A 12,071-nucleotide genomic window follows, 5' to 3' on the forward strand; every position below is an offset into this window, starting at 1 on the left:
TATCTGTCAAGCGGCGTTTTGCCGGTGGAAGGAGCACTGTACAAACAAGCTAAAGAATATCCACATCTCTGCACCCTTTTGGATCCTACTGCTGCTTTGATCTCTGTTCCAGACATGTGTCCTCTCCCGTCTGCAGACCCCAAACATATATTTTCAGGAGGGAAGAGGAGAGAATGAAAAGAAACTGGATCTCCCAGACACTGTTTCATCCAAGAGTGTCTTGAGCGGAGCTTATCTCCCTCCCGCAGACCCCAAACTGTCTGACAGACACTCAGTAGACAGAGACATTGGCGTTTTGGACCCATCTCAAAAGATCTTTGCTCTCGGCTGGGTGGGAAGAGGGGGAAAAAAAACCCATCAAGGACTTTTGCTTGCTCTTCTGCTTTGAGGGGAGGAGAGCTGGCACTGCAGGCAGACGGCTCTGGCTTTGCTTTTCTCCTGGCTGCAAGGTTGGTCTCACTGAGCTTGACCGCTGCAGGTAGCAACGTGGAGATTGCTGCGCGTGGAGATGCTCCTGTTGGCAAACAGGGCTTGGGCTGGAGGGTAGGTAGGGAAGGACATCCGGGGTCACATCTACTGTTTGAAAGCAAACCAAAGACTGGATTTATCTTTTCCACTTGGAAAAGGTGGAAGCAAGGTGGTGGCTGGTCCTACCTCCCCAGCGGAGCTGCCCCAGCTGGGCTGCGTGGTCTGGTCCATGGGCACTCGGGGCTGCATCCCAGCCCCAAAGTCTCGCTCCGGTTGGAGATGAGCTCCAGCGGGAGCTGCCTCCTGGGTGCCTCCTCCAAAGGGTGTCCCCAGCCTGGGGAGGAAGAGGATGGAGGGAGAAAGTCCCACCCTGGGGACGCTGCTCTACTTTGGGTGTTTTGGGCTGCTTAGTCCAGCACAGAGGTGACAGGGCCCTAAATGACAACGGTGGCTGTTGGTGGGACGCTGGGAATACTGGCCCAAGAGCTGTGTACAGCGGGAGTACCCCACTGTGCCCGAGGACGGTGCTGGCAGAGGGGAAGAAAACGCCCGTTAGCAGTTTTCCTCCTGCTCTTTTGCTGTTTGCTTCCCAGCCAGACTATCCTGGGTGCCCGTGCCTGCAGAGACGTGCTCGTGCCTGGGTAGGTGCTGGGGAAACGAAACAGTGCGACCTGGTGCCCCAGCACTGCGTGGTGCCCTGCGGCATCGCAGCAGCCTCCTCGGTGTTACGGGCACTGGCTCTGCTCTCCTCTGTCCTGGGGATGGCATCTGAGCGGAGGTGGCACCTGAGCAGAGGTGGTAGCCAGCTGGAGGTGGCATCTGAGCAGATGTAGCACCCAAGACTAGGTGGCATCTGCATAGGAGGCAGTGCCCAAGCAGAGGTGGCACCTGAGTAGAGCTGGTAGCTGAGCGGTGGTAGATCCTGAGCAGAGGTTGCACCCAAGTGGAGGTGGCTGGAGGTGGCACCTGAATGGAGGTGGCACCCAGCAGAGGTGGCTGGAGGTGGCACTGAGCAGAAGTGGCACCTGAATGGAGGTGGCACCAAGCAGAGGGGGCTGGAGATGACACCCAGCAGAGGTGGCTGGAGGTGGCACCCAAGCAGAGGTGGCACCTGAATGGAGGTGGCACCCAGCAGAGGTGGCTGGAGGTGGCACCTGAATGGAGGTGGCACCTGAATGGAGGTGGCACTGAGCAGAAGTGGCACCTGAATGGAGGTGGCACCAAGCAGAGGGGGCTGGAGATGACACCCAGCAGAGGTGGCTGGAGGTGGCACCCAAGCAGAGGTGGCACCTGAATGGAGGTGGCACCCAGCAGAGGTGGCTGGAGGTGGCACCTGAATGGAGGTGGCACCCAGCAGAGGTGGCTGGAGGCGGCACCCAAGCAGAGGTGGCACCTGAATGGAGGTGGCACCCAAGCAGAGGTGGCACCTGAATGGAGGTGGCACCCAGCAGAGGTGGCTGGAGGTGGCACCTGAATGGAGGTGGCACCCAGCAGAGGTGGCTGGAGGCGGCACCCAAGCAGAGGTGGCACCTGAATGGAGGTGGCACCCAGCAGAGGTGGCTGGAGGTGGCACCCAAGCAGAGGTGGCACCTGAATGGAGGTGGCACCAAGCAGAGGGGGCTGGAGATGACACCCAGCAGAGGTGGCTGGAGGCAGCACCCAAGCAGAGGTGGCACCTGAATGGAGGTGGCACCAAGCAGAGGTGGCTGGAGGCAGCACCCAAGCAGAGGTGGCACCTGAATGGAGGTGGCACCCAAGCAGAGGTGGCACCTGAATGGAGGTGGCACCAAGCAGAGGTGGCTGGAGATGACACCCAGCAGAGGTGGCTGGAGGTGGCACTGAGCAGAAGTGGCACCTGAATGGAGGTGGCACCCAGCAGAGGTGGCTGGAGGTGGCACCTGAATGGAGGTGGCACCCAGCAGAGGCGGCACCCCACAACCATCAGTGACCCCGTGCAGACCTTCCATCGCCAAGCCCCCATCGGGGTGAGGAGTCCCTGGGGGACCCCAGCAGGGTGCCATGGGGAGAAGACCAGGGTGCTACCGTGGGGTTGAAGTTCCCAGCTGGCACGGCTCTACTGGGAAGCTGCTCCCTAAAGGGTGCCGCGGCCGCACGAAGGCTGTCCCCTCTCCCGTCCTCTCCTGCTGTACCTCCTACAAGTTTCGCTCGTCCCTCCCACTCCCTCCCAATGCTCGCCTTCTGTCAGGGAGCCGGGAAAGGCTGGGGATAAGGAAAGGGCTCTGTTAGCGAGGCTACCAGTCTGGCTGGCTGCCTCCCGCGGATGCTCGGGGCCGGGGAGCAGGGCAGCCGGCGCTCCCATGGACCTCCCCAGCGGGATGCTCCTCGCCTGCTCCCTCTGCCTCCTGCCCGGTAAGCACCCACTCCCCGTCCTGCGCCCACCCCAATTCCCCAGGCAAGGGGAAAGCAACCGGGAATAGCTTTTGCTTATTTGGGAAAGGTGCTGGAGAAAGCTCAAGGTTAATAAGGAGGTTGGAAAAGTTTTCTCGGGAGCAGGAGGGAGGGAGCGAGGCGGGTGCCTTCGAGGCAGGCGAAGGGGAGTTGAAAGGGATGGAGGGCTTTGATGGGCTCCCAGGAATGAGCAGGCAGGCGGGCAGCACGGCATCCTCCCGGCCCCCTTCTCGGCTGGGCTATAGTTGGAACGGGATTAATTGGTGTTTTTCTGAAGCATCAGATGGCGGGGGGGAAAAAAGTCCCCCCAAAATAAAGCCAGACCCTTTTACCTAGAGTTAACTTTTGTCATCTACATGTGGTTTGTCCTGTTGCACACGAGGGGGCTGTGCAAAGGAAAATTGCTTGGGGTTAAATGAGTTAAGAGAGGTTTTAGGCAAGCGTTTCATGTCAGGAGGCGAGCCTGCAGCGTCCCCCATACGGCTCGGTGCATGCTGGACGAGCCCCGCTGGGGTGTGAGGGGGGGATTCTGCTTCTTGCTGGCCCCTCACCGGCGCGCCGGGGCTCGCTTCTTGCAGGAAGAGACTCCCCGGCAGCGGTCATTTTTACTGCAATTACATCTGGCATCCTCCCGCACACAGCCCAGGCTCCAAGCAGCCAGGCTGGGACTGCTTGGTGCTGCAAAGGGGAAAAATTGCTTTTCCCCGCTACCAGGAGCGCTGCCACCGGCTCACGCCTCCCCGCCAGCCTGCAGCGCTTCTGCCACTGCAAACATTTCTAAACATCCTGATGGAAAAACACGCCAGGGCGTACTTTTTTGCTTCTTTTCTTTTTTTCCCCCTTTCTAATTGCACTGTTGCTTGATCCTTTAAAGCTAGCCGCAGCAGAGCTGCCTTTCTTTGCTTAATAGGGAACATGTGTCTGCGCCTTGCATGGCGGCAGCGAGCGTGGCGGGGCGCGGGGCTGCCTGCGTGGAGCTGCCGGGGCCGATCGCTCCGGCACACAGCGGCACATCCCCGGCCGTGCTTACGTGGGCGGCCGAGTCCGTGGGGTGAGCTCCCCTTAAAGAGGGGCTGCTCGTAGAAATACGACAGTCATTGCAGGATGGAGTCAGGGGATGTGGCGAGTCGGCGTCTCCACCTTGGGCTGAACAGAGATCCTCCATGCGAGTGTTTCTGCCCACGCGTGTTTCTGCCCACGCGCATTCCAACCCACGCGTGTTTCTGCCCATGGGGGTTTCTGTCTGCGCCCGGAGCGGCCGGCGATGGCAACGCTGCTGCAGCGAACGTGAGCCGCATGCCGGTGGGAAGGGTTAATGCTTCCAGCACTCTGTGGTGGTCTCCGGACCAGGATGGGATGCGTTGCGTTGTGGCTACCGGTTGATATATTTTGCCAAGGGCTAACACTGGTGTTTTGCCATCTGGACTAAAAGCAAGTTTGTGCGACGTGCAGGACCTCTGGGCTGAGCCGAGGGGGGTGGGTTGGGATGTGCACCCTCTGTGCATCCTCAGGAACGGTCCCTTCGCCGTGCGGGCCGTGCTGCCTGTCCTGGTGCGTGCCCACGCCTGCAAACCGTGCTCTGGTGGTGCTTGGCCCGAGGGAAAGCCCCCTCCCCACTCTTTCCAGCAGCCCCAGGCGAATCTCCTGCACGTGGGCTCTGTCCCTGCTCTTGCGTTGTCCCACGGGCTGGGAATCCCCGGAGGCACTGCGGCATCTCCGGCGCTTGCTTGGTTATTACTTGTCTCCAGCAACAGAGCCAAGGGAGGAGGCAGGCGATGCCGGCGCCCAGCAGCAGGTCCCCTTCCAGCTGGCACCTTGCAGGGCCGGGGACCCCACCAGTGCCATGCCTCTGCGCACAGCCTATCCCGGGGACAAGCCAAGGTGTCCCTAAATTTCAGATCAGGCCAGCTCCTCTTCGCCGAGGCTTCGGTGCGAGCAGGGCACAGGTCTGGGCCAAAAGCGGGAGAGCCCGGCCAAGGGGTGCTGAGCCATGGCTTGTTGAAATAAATGCCTTTGGCGGCTGCGGACCATCCGGTTGCTCACTGACACCGTGCGCTGGCAGGAAAGTTGTGACTTCCAGAAGGATCCAGGGAGGATGCGCTGAGATGTGTAACTTCCCTTGTGTCAGACCATCCATCTGTTTTCCTTCACTGGTTTGGTTGTCCAAAACCAAACTCCTTCTTGGAGTCGGCTCCTTCTCTCTCTAAAGGGTCATGAAATGGTAAAACCGTCACGCTTGCTCCATGAGGCACGTTTGGGATTGTCCAGGTGGGTTTCCAAGAGACCCTCCAGTCCAGGCTTTGACAGTGGGTACTTAATTTTGGGTGGCTGCACAGCCCCAACAGTGGGGCTGAGAGGGACCCCACCTTCCCACCTACCAGTTGTCCACCCACTGGCCAACGTTTGGCCAGGGAAGGTCCATTAAACAACCACCCCGAGGTGCATGGGGCTCTGAGAAGCCGACCCCCCATGGCCCCCACAACCTGGGAAAGGGGCGGTCAGAGACCTGCCGCTCTTTATTCCTGATGCCGTTTGCATTATCACTAACAAATGTGCGGCAAATGAATAATCAGCACGTTCCCTAGGGCTGCAAAATGTGGCCATCAAACGGCTCCTCCCTGACTTTTGGGGGGCCAGAAAGCTGGAATTATGGAAGCACAAGGTATTTGTGTAACTAACGCCCCAGGACTGTTTGTCAGAGATTTTGTGGGTAACCAGGAATGTTACAACACACGAGCCGGTGATGACTGATCCTCTGTTCCTTCTCGGTATTCCCTGGCTCTGCATCCACTGCTGCAGCAGCCACCAAACCCCGGCTTGTTTCCTAATAGCTGATGACAAACGCTGGCTTTGAGATAGCGACATGGAGAGGGATTTGGTGTTTTCACCCTCTCATTCAGCAAAAAGCGCTTGATAGGAATCAAAGCTAGAGGGAAGCACAGGGACACATGGCCCACCCTGCTCCTTCTCGGGGCCTGCTAGTTTTTGCCCAAATACCCTATATCAAGCTTCAACATTTTCTAGTTAAGGCAAATATTTTCAATCCTAAGAAAAGAAAAAGTGATGTGCGTGGCAGATGGGTTGCAGAGGAGCATCTGATGCCACCAAAGCCCATGTGGTGGGGGGGATGGAGCCACAGGAGCCCAGTCCAGCGCTGGGTGGCCAGCGGCATCCCCAGGGATGCTGAGGATGCAGAGGTTGCCGTGGCGATGCCGGGGTCCACGGCCCTGCTGCCCCATTGCAGAGGGCACCTATCCTGGATGGGCTTGAGCGATGAGAGAGGAAGCAGGAGTGAGAATAGCAAGGCGAGTTTCAAAGTGCCAGACCGAGATGCTTGACCCCAGCACGCTCCAGGTTTTCGGCAGATGTGACCTTTCCCCCCGCCACACGCTCCCGGGCTCCTCCAGCTCGCAGCTCGCTCATCCCTGCAAGAAAGCAAGAGGCCGGCACGGCACGTGCTCTTCTTGTGTCCCACTCGTACCCTTTTCCTCGGGTCACCTGTAATGCCCCCAGATCCTCTACCTCCTCCGGTGCCTCCCCTGGGGACCTGCAGCAGCCCAGCAGCGGGCAAGCTGTCTTTTCCCTAGGGAATTCGGCAGAAGAGCCTGTGCGGACCCAGACGCAGGTTCCCATGCGCCGGTCTCAGCCGCAGCCTTCGAGATGTTTCTCCTCGCAATGTCACTGCCCTGTGTCGGCTCGGCCTCTCTCCACGAGCTCTGTCCCGAGGTGTGAAAGTGCTGGAGGCCAGTGCAACAGGTTGGGTTTGCACAATGCAGTCAAAAAAATTGACTGCATTTTCCTTGCGGTCAAAAAAATTCTTCCTGCAGCTCCACTGCCTGGCTCGCATCTCCTTAAATCCTAAAGGTTTGGAGGAGAGGTAGCGAGCTAAAGCCCTAAACCTCTCACGGCAGCAGAAGCAGCCTTGGGGCATCACAGCGAGTGCCGCCGGGCTGCGTTATGGCACCTTCCCGGCATCCCTTTGCCGGCGGTGAATCCCGTTGCCTGCTCCAAGGATGCAGGCAGGAGGCACGGGCAGAGGTATGGGCAGGAGGACAGTGCTGGGGCCCGGAGAGCATCCGCCTCCCGAAGGTTTCCCTTACAGGGAGGATTTATTTTTATTCTTTTTGGCAGAAAAGGTGGCTTTCATTCCCAGTATTGTTTCCCAATTGTGTTTTCGGTTTTTTTCTTTTCAATATTTGATCTGACAAGAATCAAAAGTTTGGACTTGACAGAAGCTCCAGTTCGGAAGGGAGGTATTTGAGGCTTCCTGCCTTGGCAGCATCGCAAGTAAAACATGTGGCTTTTGGTCATTTATTTATGACAGTGATGTCACTCCTGACAAGAAAATGAGACTCCGTTCTTCGGGTTGCTAAATCTCCTTGACAACCTTTCCAAAAACTCCCATTAGTTTAAGCCAGTTTAAATATTCTTCTTTTTTCTTTTTTTTTTTTTTTTTTCCTTTCTGCCTCGAATGCACCCACATCTGTCAACTTTCTGAAATTCCTCCCCTCTGCCATCCATTGCCTGGAAACTTTCTTCCAGATCATTTTGCTTTTCCAGCCCCATCGCCTCCCCCACTACCTGCCGCGAGTGGGATGCTCCGGTGAGCAGCACGAGCCCCTTGCAGCACTTCTCCCCGCTCCCCCCGATTCAGAGACCTTTGCACTTAATGAAGAATTCGTGCTATTTATTTGGGGTTTATGTTGCTTTTCCCGACCAGCCTGGCTGCCTTTTGCAGGAGGCTACAGCTGCACGATGGGGTCCTAGAGCAAGGAGCCATGGGATGGGGGTCCCCAACTCGTCCCAGCGTTCCCGCTCCCCAAAACCTTCTGCCTGGGGCTCTGCAGTACAAAAATGAGAGAAACTCTGCTGAATGCAAAAAATTGGAAGAAAACCCGGCACATCCTCTCTGGCACTTGCTCTCCGCCCAAGTGATGAAGGTGCCTCTGCATTACCTGGAATTGAACCCTGCTTGAAATACAAAACCCCTTCCCCAAAAGAGCCCCCTCTTCCAGCCAGGTCCAGGTGTCACCCCGGCTTGCCGGTGGCAGCAACGTGACACCCTGGGGTGCTCCCAGCTCCCCGTCCCCGCAGCCTCCCCCACCCTCCTTCGCCCACCACCTCTCTCGACAGCCGGTCCTGGCCTCTGTTTCTCCACTGGGTAATGGCTAAATCGGAGGAGGTTTTAATTTGCTTTGTAATGTTAAATAAGGTCAGTCTACCACAAAATATGCTGGCTCTCATCCCCTCCGTCTCCTTCCCCCCCCGCACCCGCTTTCTAGAATTTCTTTTTGTAGGATTTTAAAGCTCCTTACCTCAGCTCTCCTTGGTGAGACTCCGCAGTTCTCTGTTTATGGAGCCAATGTTGCAGATGTGTTCCTATGACTGCAAAAAATCGGGTTTATCCCTAACATTCCTGCCATAAAAACATTTTCCATCCGGAATTTTTCTGCCTGGGAAGCAGCATTCCCAACTTCTTCTGTTGACAACCCCTTTATACCCCTATAAATACCAAACGTGATCCTTCTGCTGCCTTTAAAGCCGTCCTTACTAGGGACGCCAGCATCTTTTATTTGCAACTGCAGCTACTTTCTGCCCGAAGGCGAACAAAGAGCCGGCATATCCCGGCCGTTGCATATCCTTCCCTGCAGCACCGTCTCCTGTCCTGCTTGCTGGGACCTGGGCCATGCCTAAGCAAACCATGGGGAAAATAATATCGTAAATTAAAAACAACGCCCCGTAGAAGCCGTGCAGCATTTGCACCCATGGAGGGTTTGAAGGTGATGCTGGCCTGAGCCAAAGCGTGTGTGTCTCTGGGTAAAGACCGGGCTTTTGTGGGCTGATTCCTGCTGGCTATGGGACATGGACCACTGACCGCAGGACATGGACCACTGACCATGGGACATGGGTGGCTGCAGCATTTTGCAGCTACCAGTAATAGAGACAGTGCAGTGCATGAGCCCCTTGGCACAGATAATGTTTTTCCCCCCTGCCCAGGGGTGGTCATTGCTCCCAGCTAATTTCTCCATCGAATGCACCCAGGGGGGCTTGTGGGCACAATTTGGGGCAGCTCCTGCACCCATGGATGGGTGAAGGGGCATCTCCAGCAGCCCCGGAATGCCGCAGTCCTGGGGAGACTCACCCGACCCCCCCATCTGCACACCCTGTTGCTGGGTCCGGCTCCTGGCACAGGGAGGAGCTGCCAGACTGATCCCCCAAAGTTTGGTCCCTGGCAAGCAAATTGCTCTTGAAGGTTGACCCACACGGGCTGTGAGCACCGGGCTCTCCGGAGCTGGGATGCTGTGGCCAGGGATCCTGTTCCCGCTGTCCTGCGGGAAGGGGCATCCTCCAGAGCAGCCTTGGGGAGAGGACTAAGCCCAAAAATCACCCTGTCTGGGTCTGAGCATGCATCCTCAGGGACATCCCTTTCCAGAGCCGCCTCTCCCTAGCAAAACCCCCAGCAGCACCGGCTTTTGCTCGCCTGGGAAAAGTGAATCCCAGCTTTGGCTCTTTGGTACTGCAAAACCCTTGGGGACAGCAGGAGGTAGCCCACAGGGACAGCCGGGCTGGGTGATGGGCTCCAGACCGGGCACATTTGGCATGGCCACACATTTCCTCTGTACCCCCAGCCCGTGGGCCCTGCTGGGGTGTGTGGGGACATGGTGGTGGCCATCCCCACCATGAGCAGCTGCTGCTTCACAGCTGGAGGAGCAAAGCGTTGCGGAGGAGCATCGCCCGTCGCAGGGGGCTGGAGGAGATGTCAGAGGGGAGGAGGGTGCTCTCCTCTCCTCTCCCCATGCCCACCTTGGCTTCTGCTGATTCACTTTTACAGCAGCCTAGAGGAAAAATACTTTTTCCTTTGCAATAAACCAGAAACACACCTTTGCTTTGGTAGCGGTGGTGGGCACCAGCTCAGCAGCCCCGAGGAGCACATTGGTGCCTGCTGGGATGAAGCCCCTTTGCAGGTGGGCTGGGGAAGGGGGCTGCCCTCCGGACCTTGTGCAGCTGTGGCCTCTAAACCCTAAATGAACCCGCTTAAAGCTGTAGAGCTAGCTACTACTTGGGGGCTCAGTGCTGGAGAGAGGAGTGCTGGGTGGCTGCAGGTGAGGTGGGGCTGGTGTGCTTTGGATCTTGCAGCCTCCTCTCCATCATGGCTGGCTGTGGGAATGCTGTGCTGCAGAGCTTGTGGTGGGGTAAAACCACCCCTGGTTCATGTAGAACCCTCCTGGGGCATGTTATATATTCTGGGGAAGTGGCATTCCCAGGATGGTTGAAGTTGGAGGCAACTCTGAAGGTCATCTAGTCCAACCCCTGCTCAAGCAGGGTCACCTGGAGCAGGTTGTCCAGGGCTGTGTCTGGCTGGGGTTTGAATATCTCCATGGGTGGAGACTGCACAGCTTCTCAGGGTGACTCATTCAGTCTCTGACCACAGTAGAAAAGTGTTTTCCTCTACCATCTCAGCACCTTGGCTGATGGGATCCTTCTTTTCTCTTCCCCAGGGTTCAGTGACACCTTCAACATTGACACAAAGAGGCCCAAAATCATAGCTGGCTCTAAGGAAGCGTATTTTGGCTACACAGTGCAGCAGCATGACATCGGGGGGAAGAAATGGTAAGTGAGCTGTGCGCCGGGCTCTGAAGAGGAGGGGATCTAAAGCAACCCACCCAAAATGCTGAATATCTCCTCCTGCTCCATCCGACCACCAGTTTGGGGTGGGCAGTGCTGCAGCTCCAAGGGAAACTGAGGTTTGCTCTTGGTGATGCTGGTGCCAAGCCAGCCCAGGCAAAGCAGAGAACAGAAACCCTCTTCCCTTCAAAAAGAGGAGTTTTATGTGGGGAATCGCAGTATATTTTGTATTTGATGGGTGTATGTGTATGGAGGGCGCCGTACCCTGGCTCCTGCCCGGCTGCCTGTCGGTGGCAGGTGCCGTGCGCGGGGCTTTGCTCCAAGCAGGTTCACGGCTCCCCGGGGCCCCTCAGCCTCCGACACGTGCTGGAAAGCCATCTGGGTTTTGAGTCAAGGCCATCCCGGTTTATATAGTTTCCACCAGAGAGCCACGGTCTGCAGAAGTGCTTAGACCTGCCTGCGTCCGTCGGGAGTGCAAGATGAGACTCAGATGGGCTTTGCTCAGGTTTTGGGTTTCGCGGCAGGTTTTGCTCCTCGCCAGGGCTGATCCCTGCTGGGGGATGCTGCACAGGTGTTGGCAGAGACACTTGGTGCTCTCTAGGAGCACATCTGGATGCTGCAGTGATGAGGGCAGCTCAAAAGCCCGTGAAATTCCCTGCAACTCAATTACTGCGGAGCTGAGGGATCTGCCCCACGGGGGGATGACAGCCAGGCTTAAGGCAGCAAACAAACATGTAATTAATGCAGATGGATACTCCTGAAATTCAAAACTCAGACCTGTGCTGCCTTTGCATGACCTTTGCTGGTGCTGGCGGGGGGCACGGGGCTGGGCCCTGTCCTGTGTCCTCAAGCCGAGCAGAGATTTCACTGCGAGGAGGAGCAGGGAGGTTTGGCTTTAACCTCAGTCTCCCCAGCTGCCGTCAGCACGGCCTGAAACCTCCCTGCTCACCGCTTCCCTTCTAGTTAATGGAAGGTCGGGGCCAGCCGCCCAGGCATGCTGCGGCGAGCCTTTCCTCTGGCTCCGAGCCCCGGCTTCCCGCAAGGATTGTGCGCTTTTCCCAAATGGTACCGCGCATCCAGTTAATGGGGTGATGCTGATGCTGTGGCCTCCGTCCTACGTCGGGGACGTCTGTGCTCTGGTGCTCCCAGCTGCATCCTGGGGAGTCATTTGCAATTAAATCCGGGCTGATGTTTCCACTCTCCGGGTCACCATTTCCTTCCGCCATCCAGCAGAGACCCGAGTTAATATTCGTAAAGCTTTGCATGGTGGGATCAGGCTCAGCTTTCTGCTGGGATCGTGTGCTCTGCGGTGGGCTAGGAAGGGAGGGGGTTGCCTGGGGTGCAGCCCATGAAGCTGCCTCTGCCCCATTGCAGAGACGGGTCCTGAGCAGGTATTTTAGCACCCAGTATCCCCCCTGAAATTCAGAGACTCGCATCTGCATGGTGTTGATGAGCTTTTCCACTGCTTCAACTCAAGACCGTGCGCAGGGCTGCTTGCAGCAGGGCTGAGTCTCCCCAGAAGCGTGACCATGCCAGGTACCAGAGCATCCTCGCAGGGGGACATCCCC

At 57.3% G+C, this 12,071-nt stretch overlaps 1 protein-coding gene across 1 annotated transcript in view; it reads left to right on the top strand.

Annotated features, from left to right (window-relative positions):
• Positions 1–2,786: 2,786 nt before the first annotated feature.
• The window catches only part of ITGA11 (integrin subunit alpha 11), a 50,993-nt gene continuing 41,708 nt past the window's right edge, over positions 2,787–12,071 (top strand). Inside the window, 2 exon segments of the mRNA XM_075713862.1 lie at positions 2,787–2,838; positions 10,377–10,488. Of these exon segments, the coding sequence (XP_075569977.1) occupies positions 2,787–2,838; positions 10,377–10,488 (164 nt within the window).

This window comes from Pelecanus crispus, chromosome 7 (genome assembly GCF_030463565.1).
Source record: "Pelecanus crispus isolate bPelCri1 chromosome 7, bPelCri1.pri, whole genome shotgun sequence".
In the NCBI taxonomy this organism is placed as follows: Eukaryota; Metazoa; Chordata; class Aves; order Pelecaniformes; family Pelecanidae; genus Pelecanus; species Pelecanus crispus.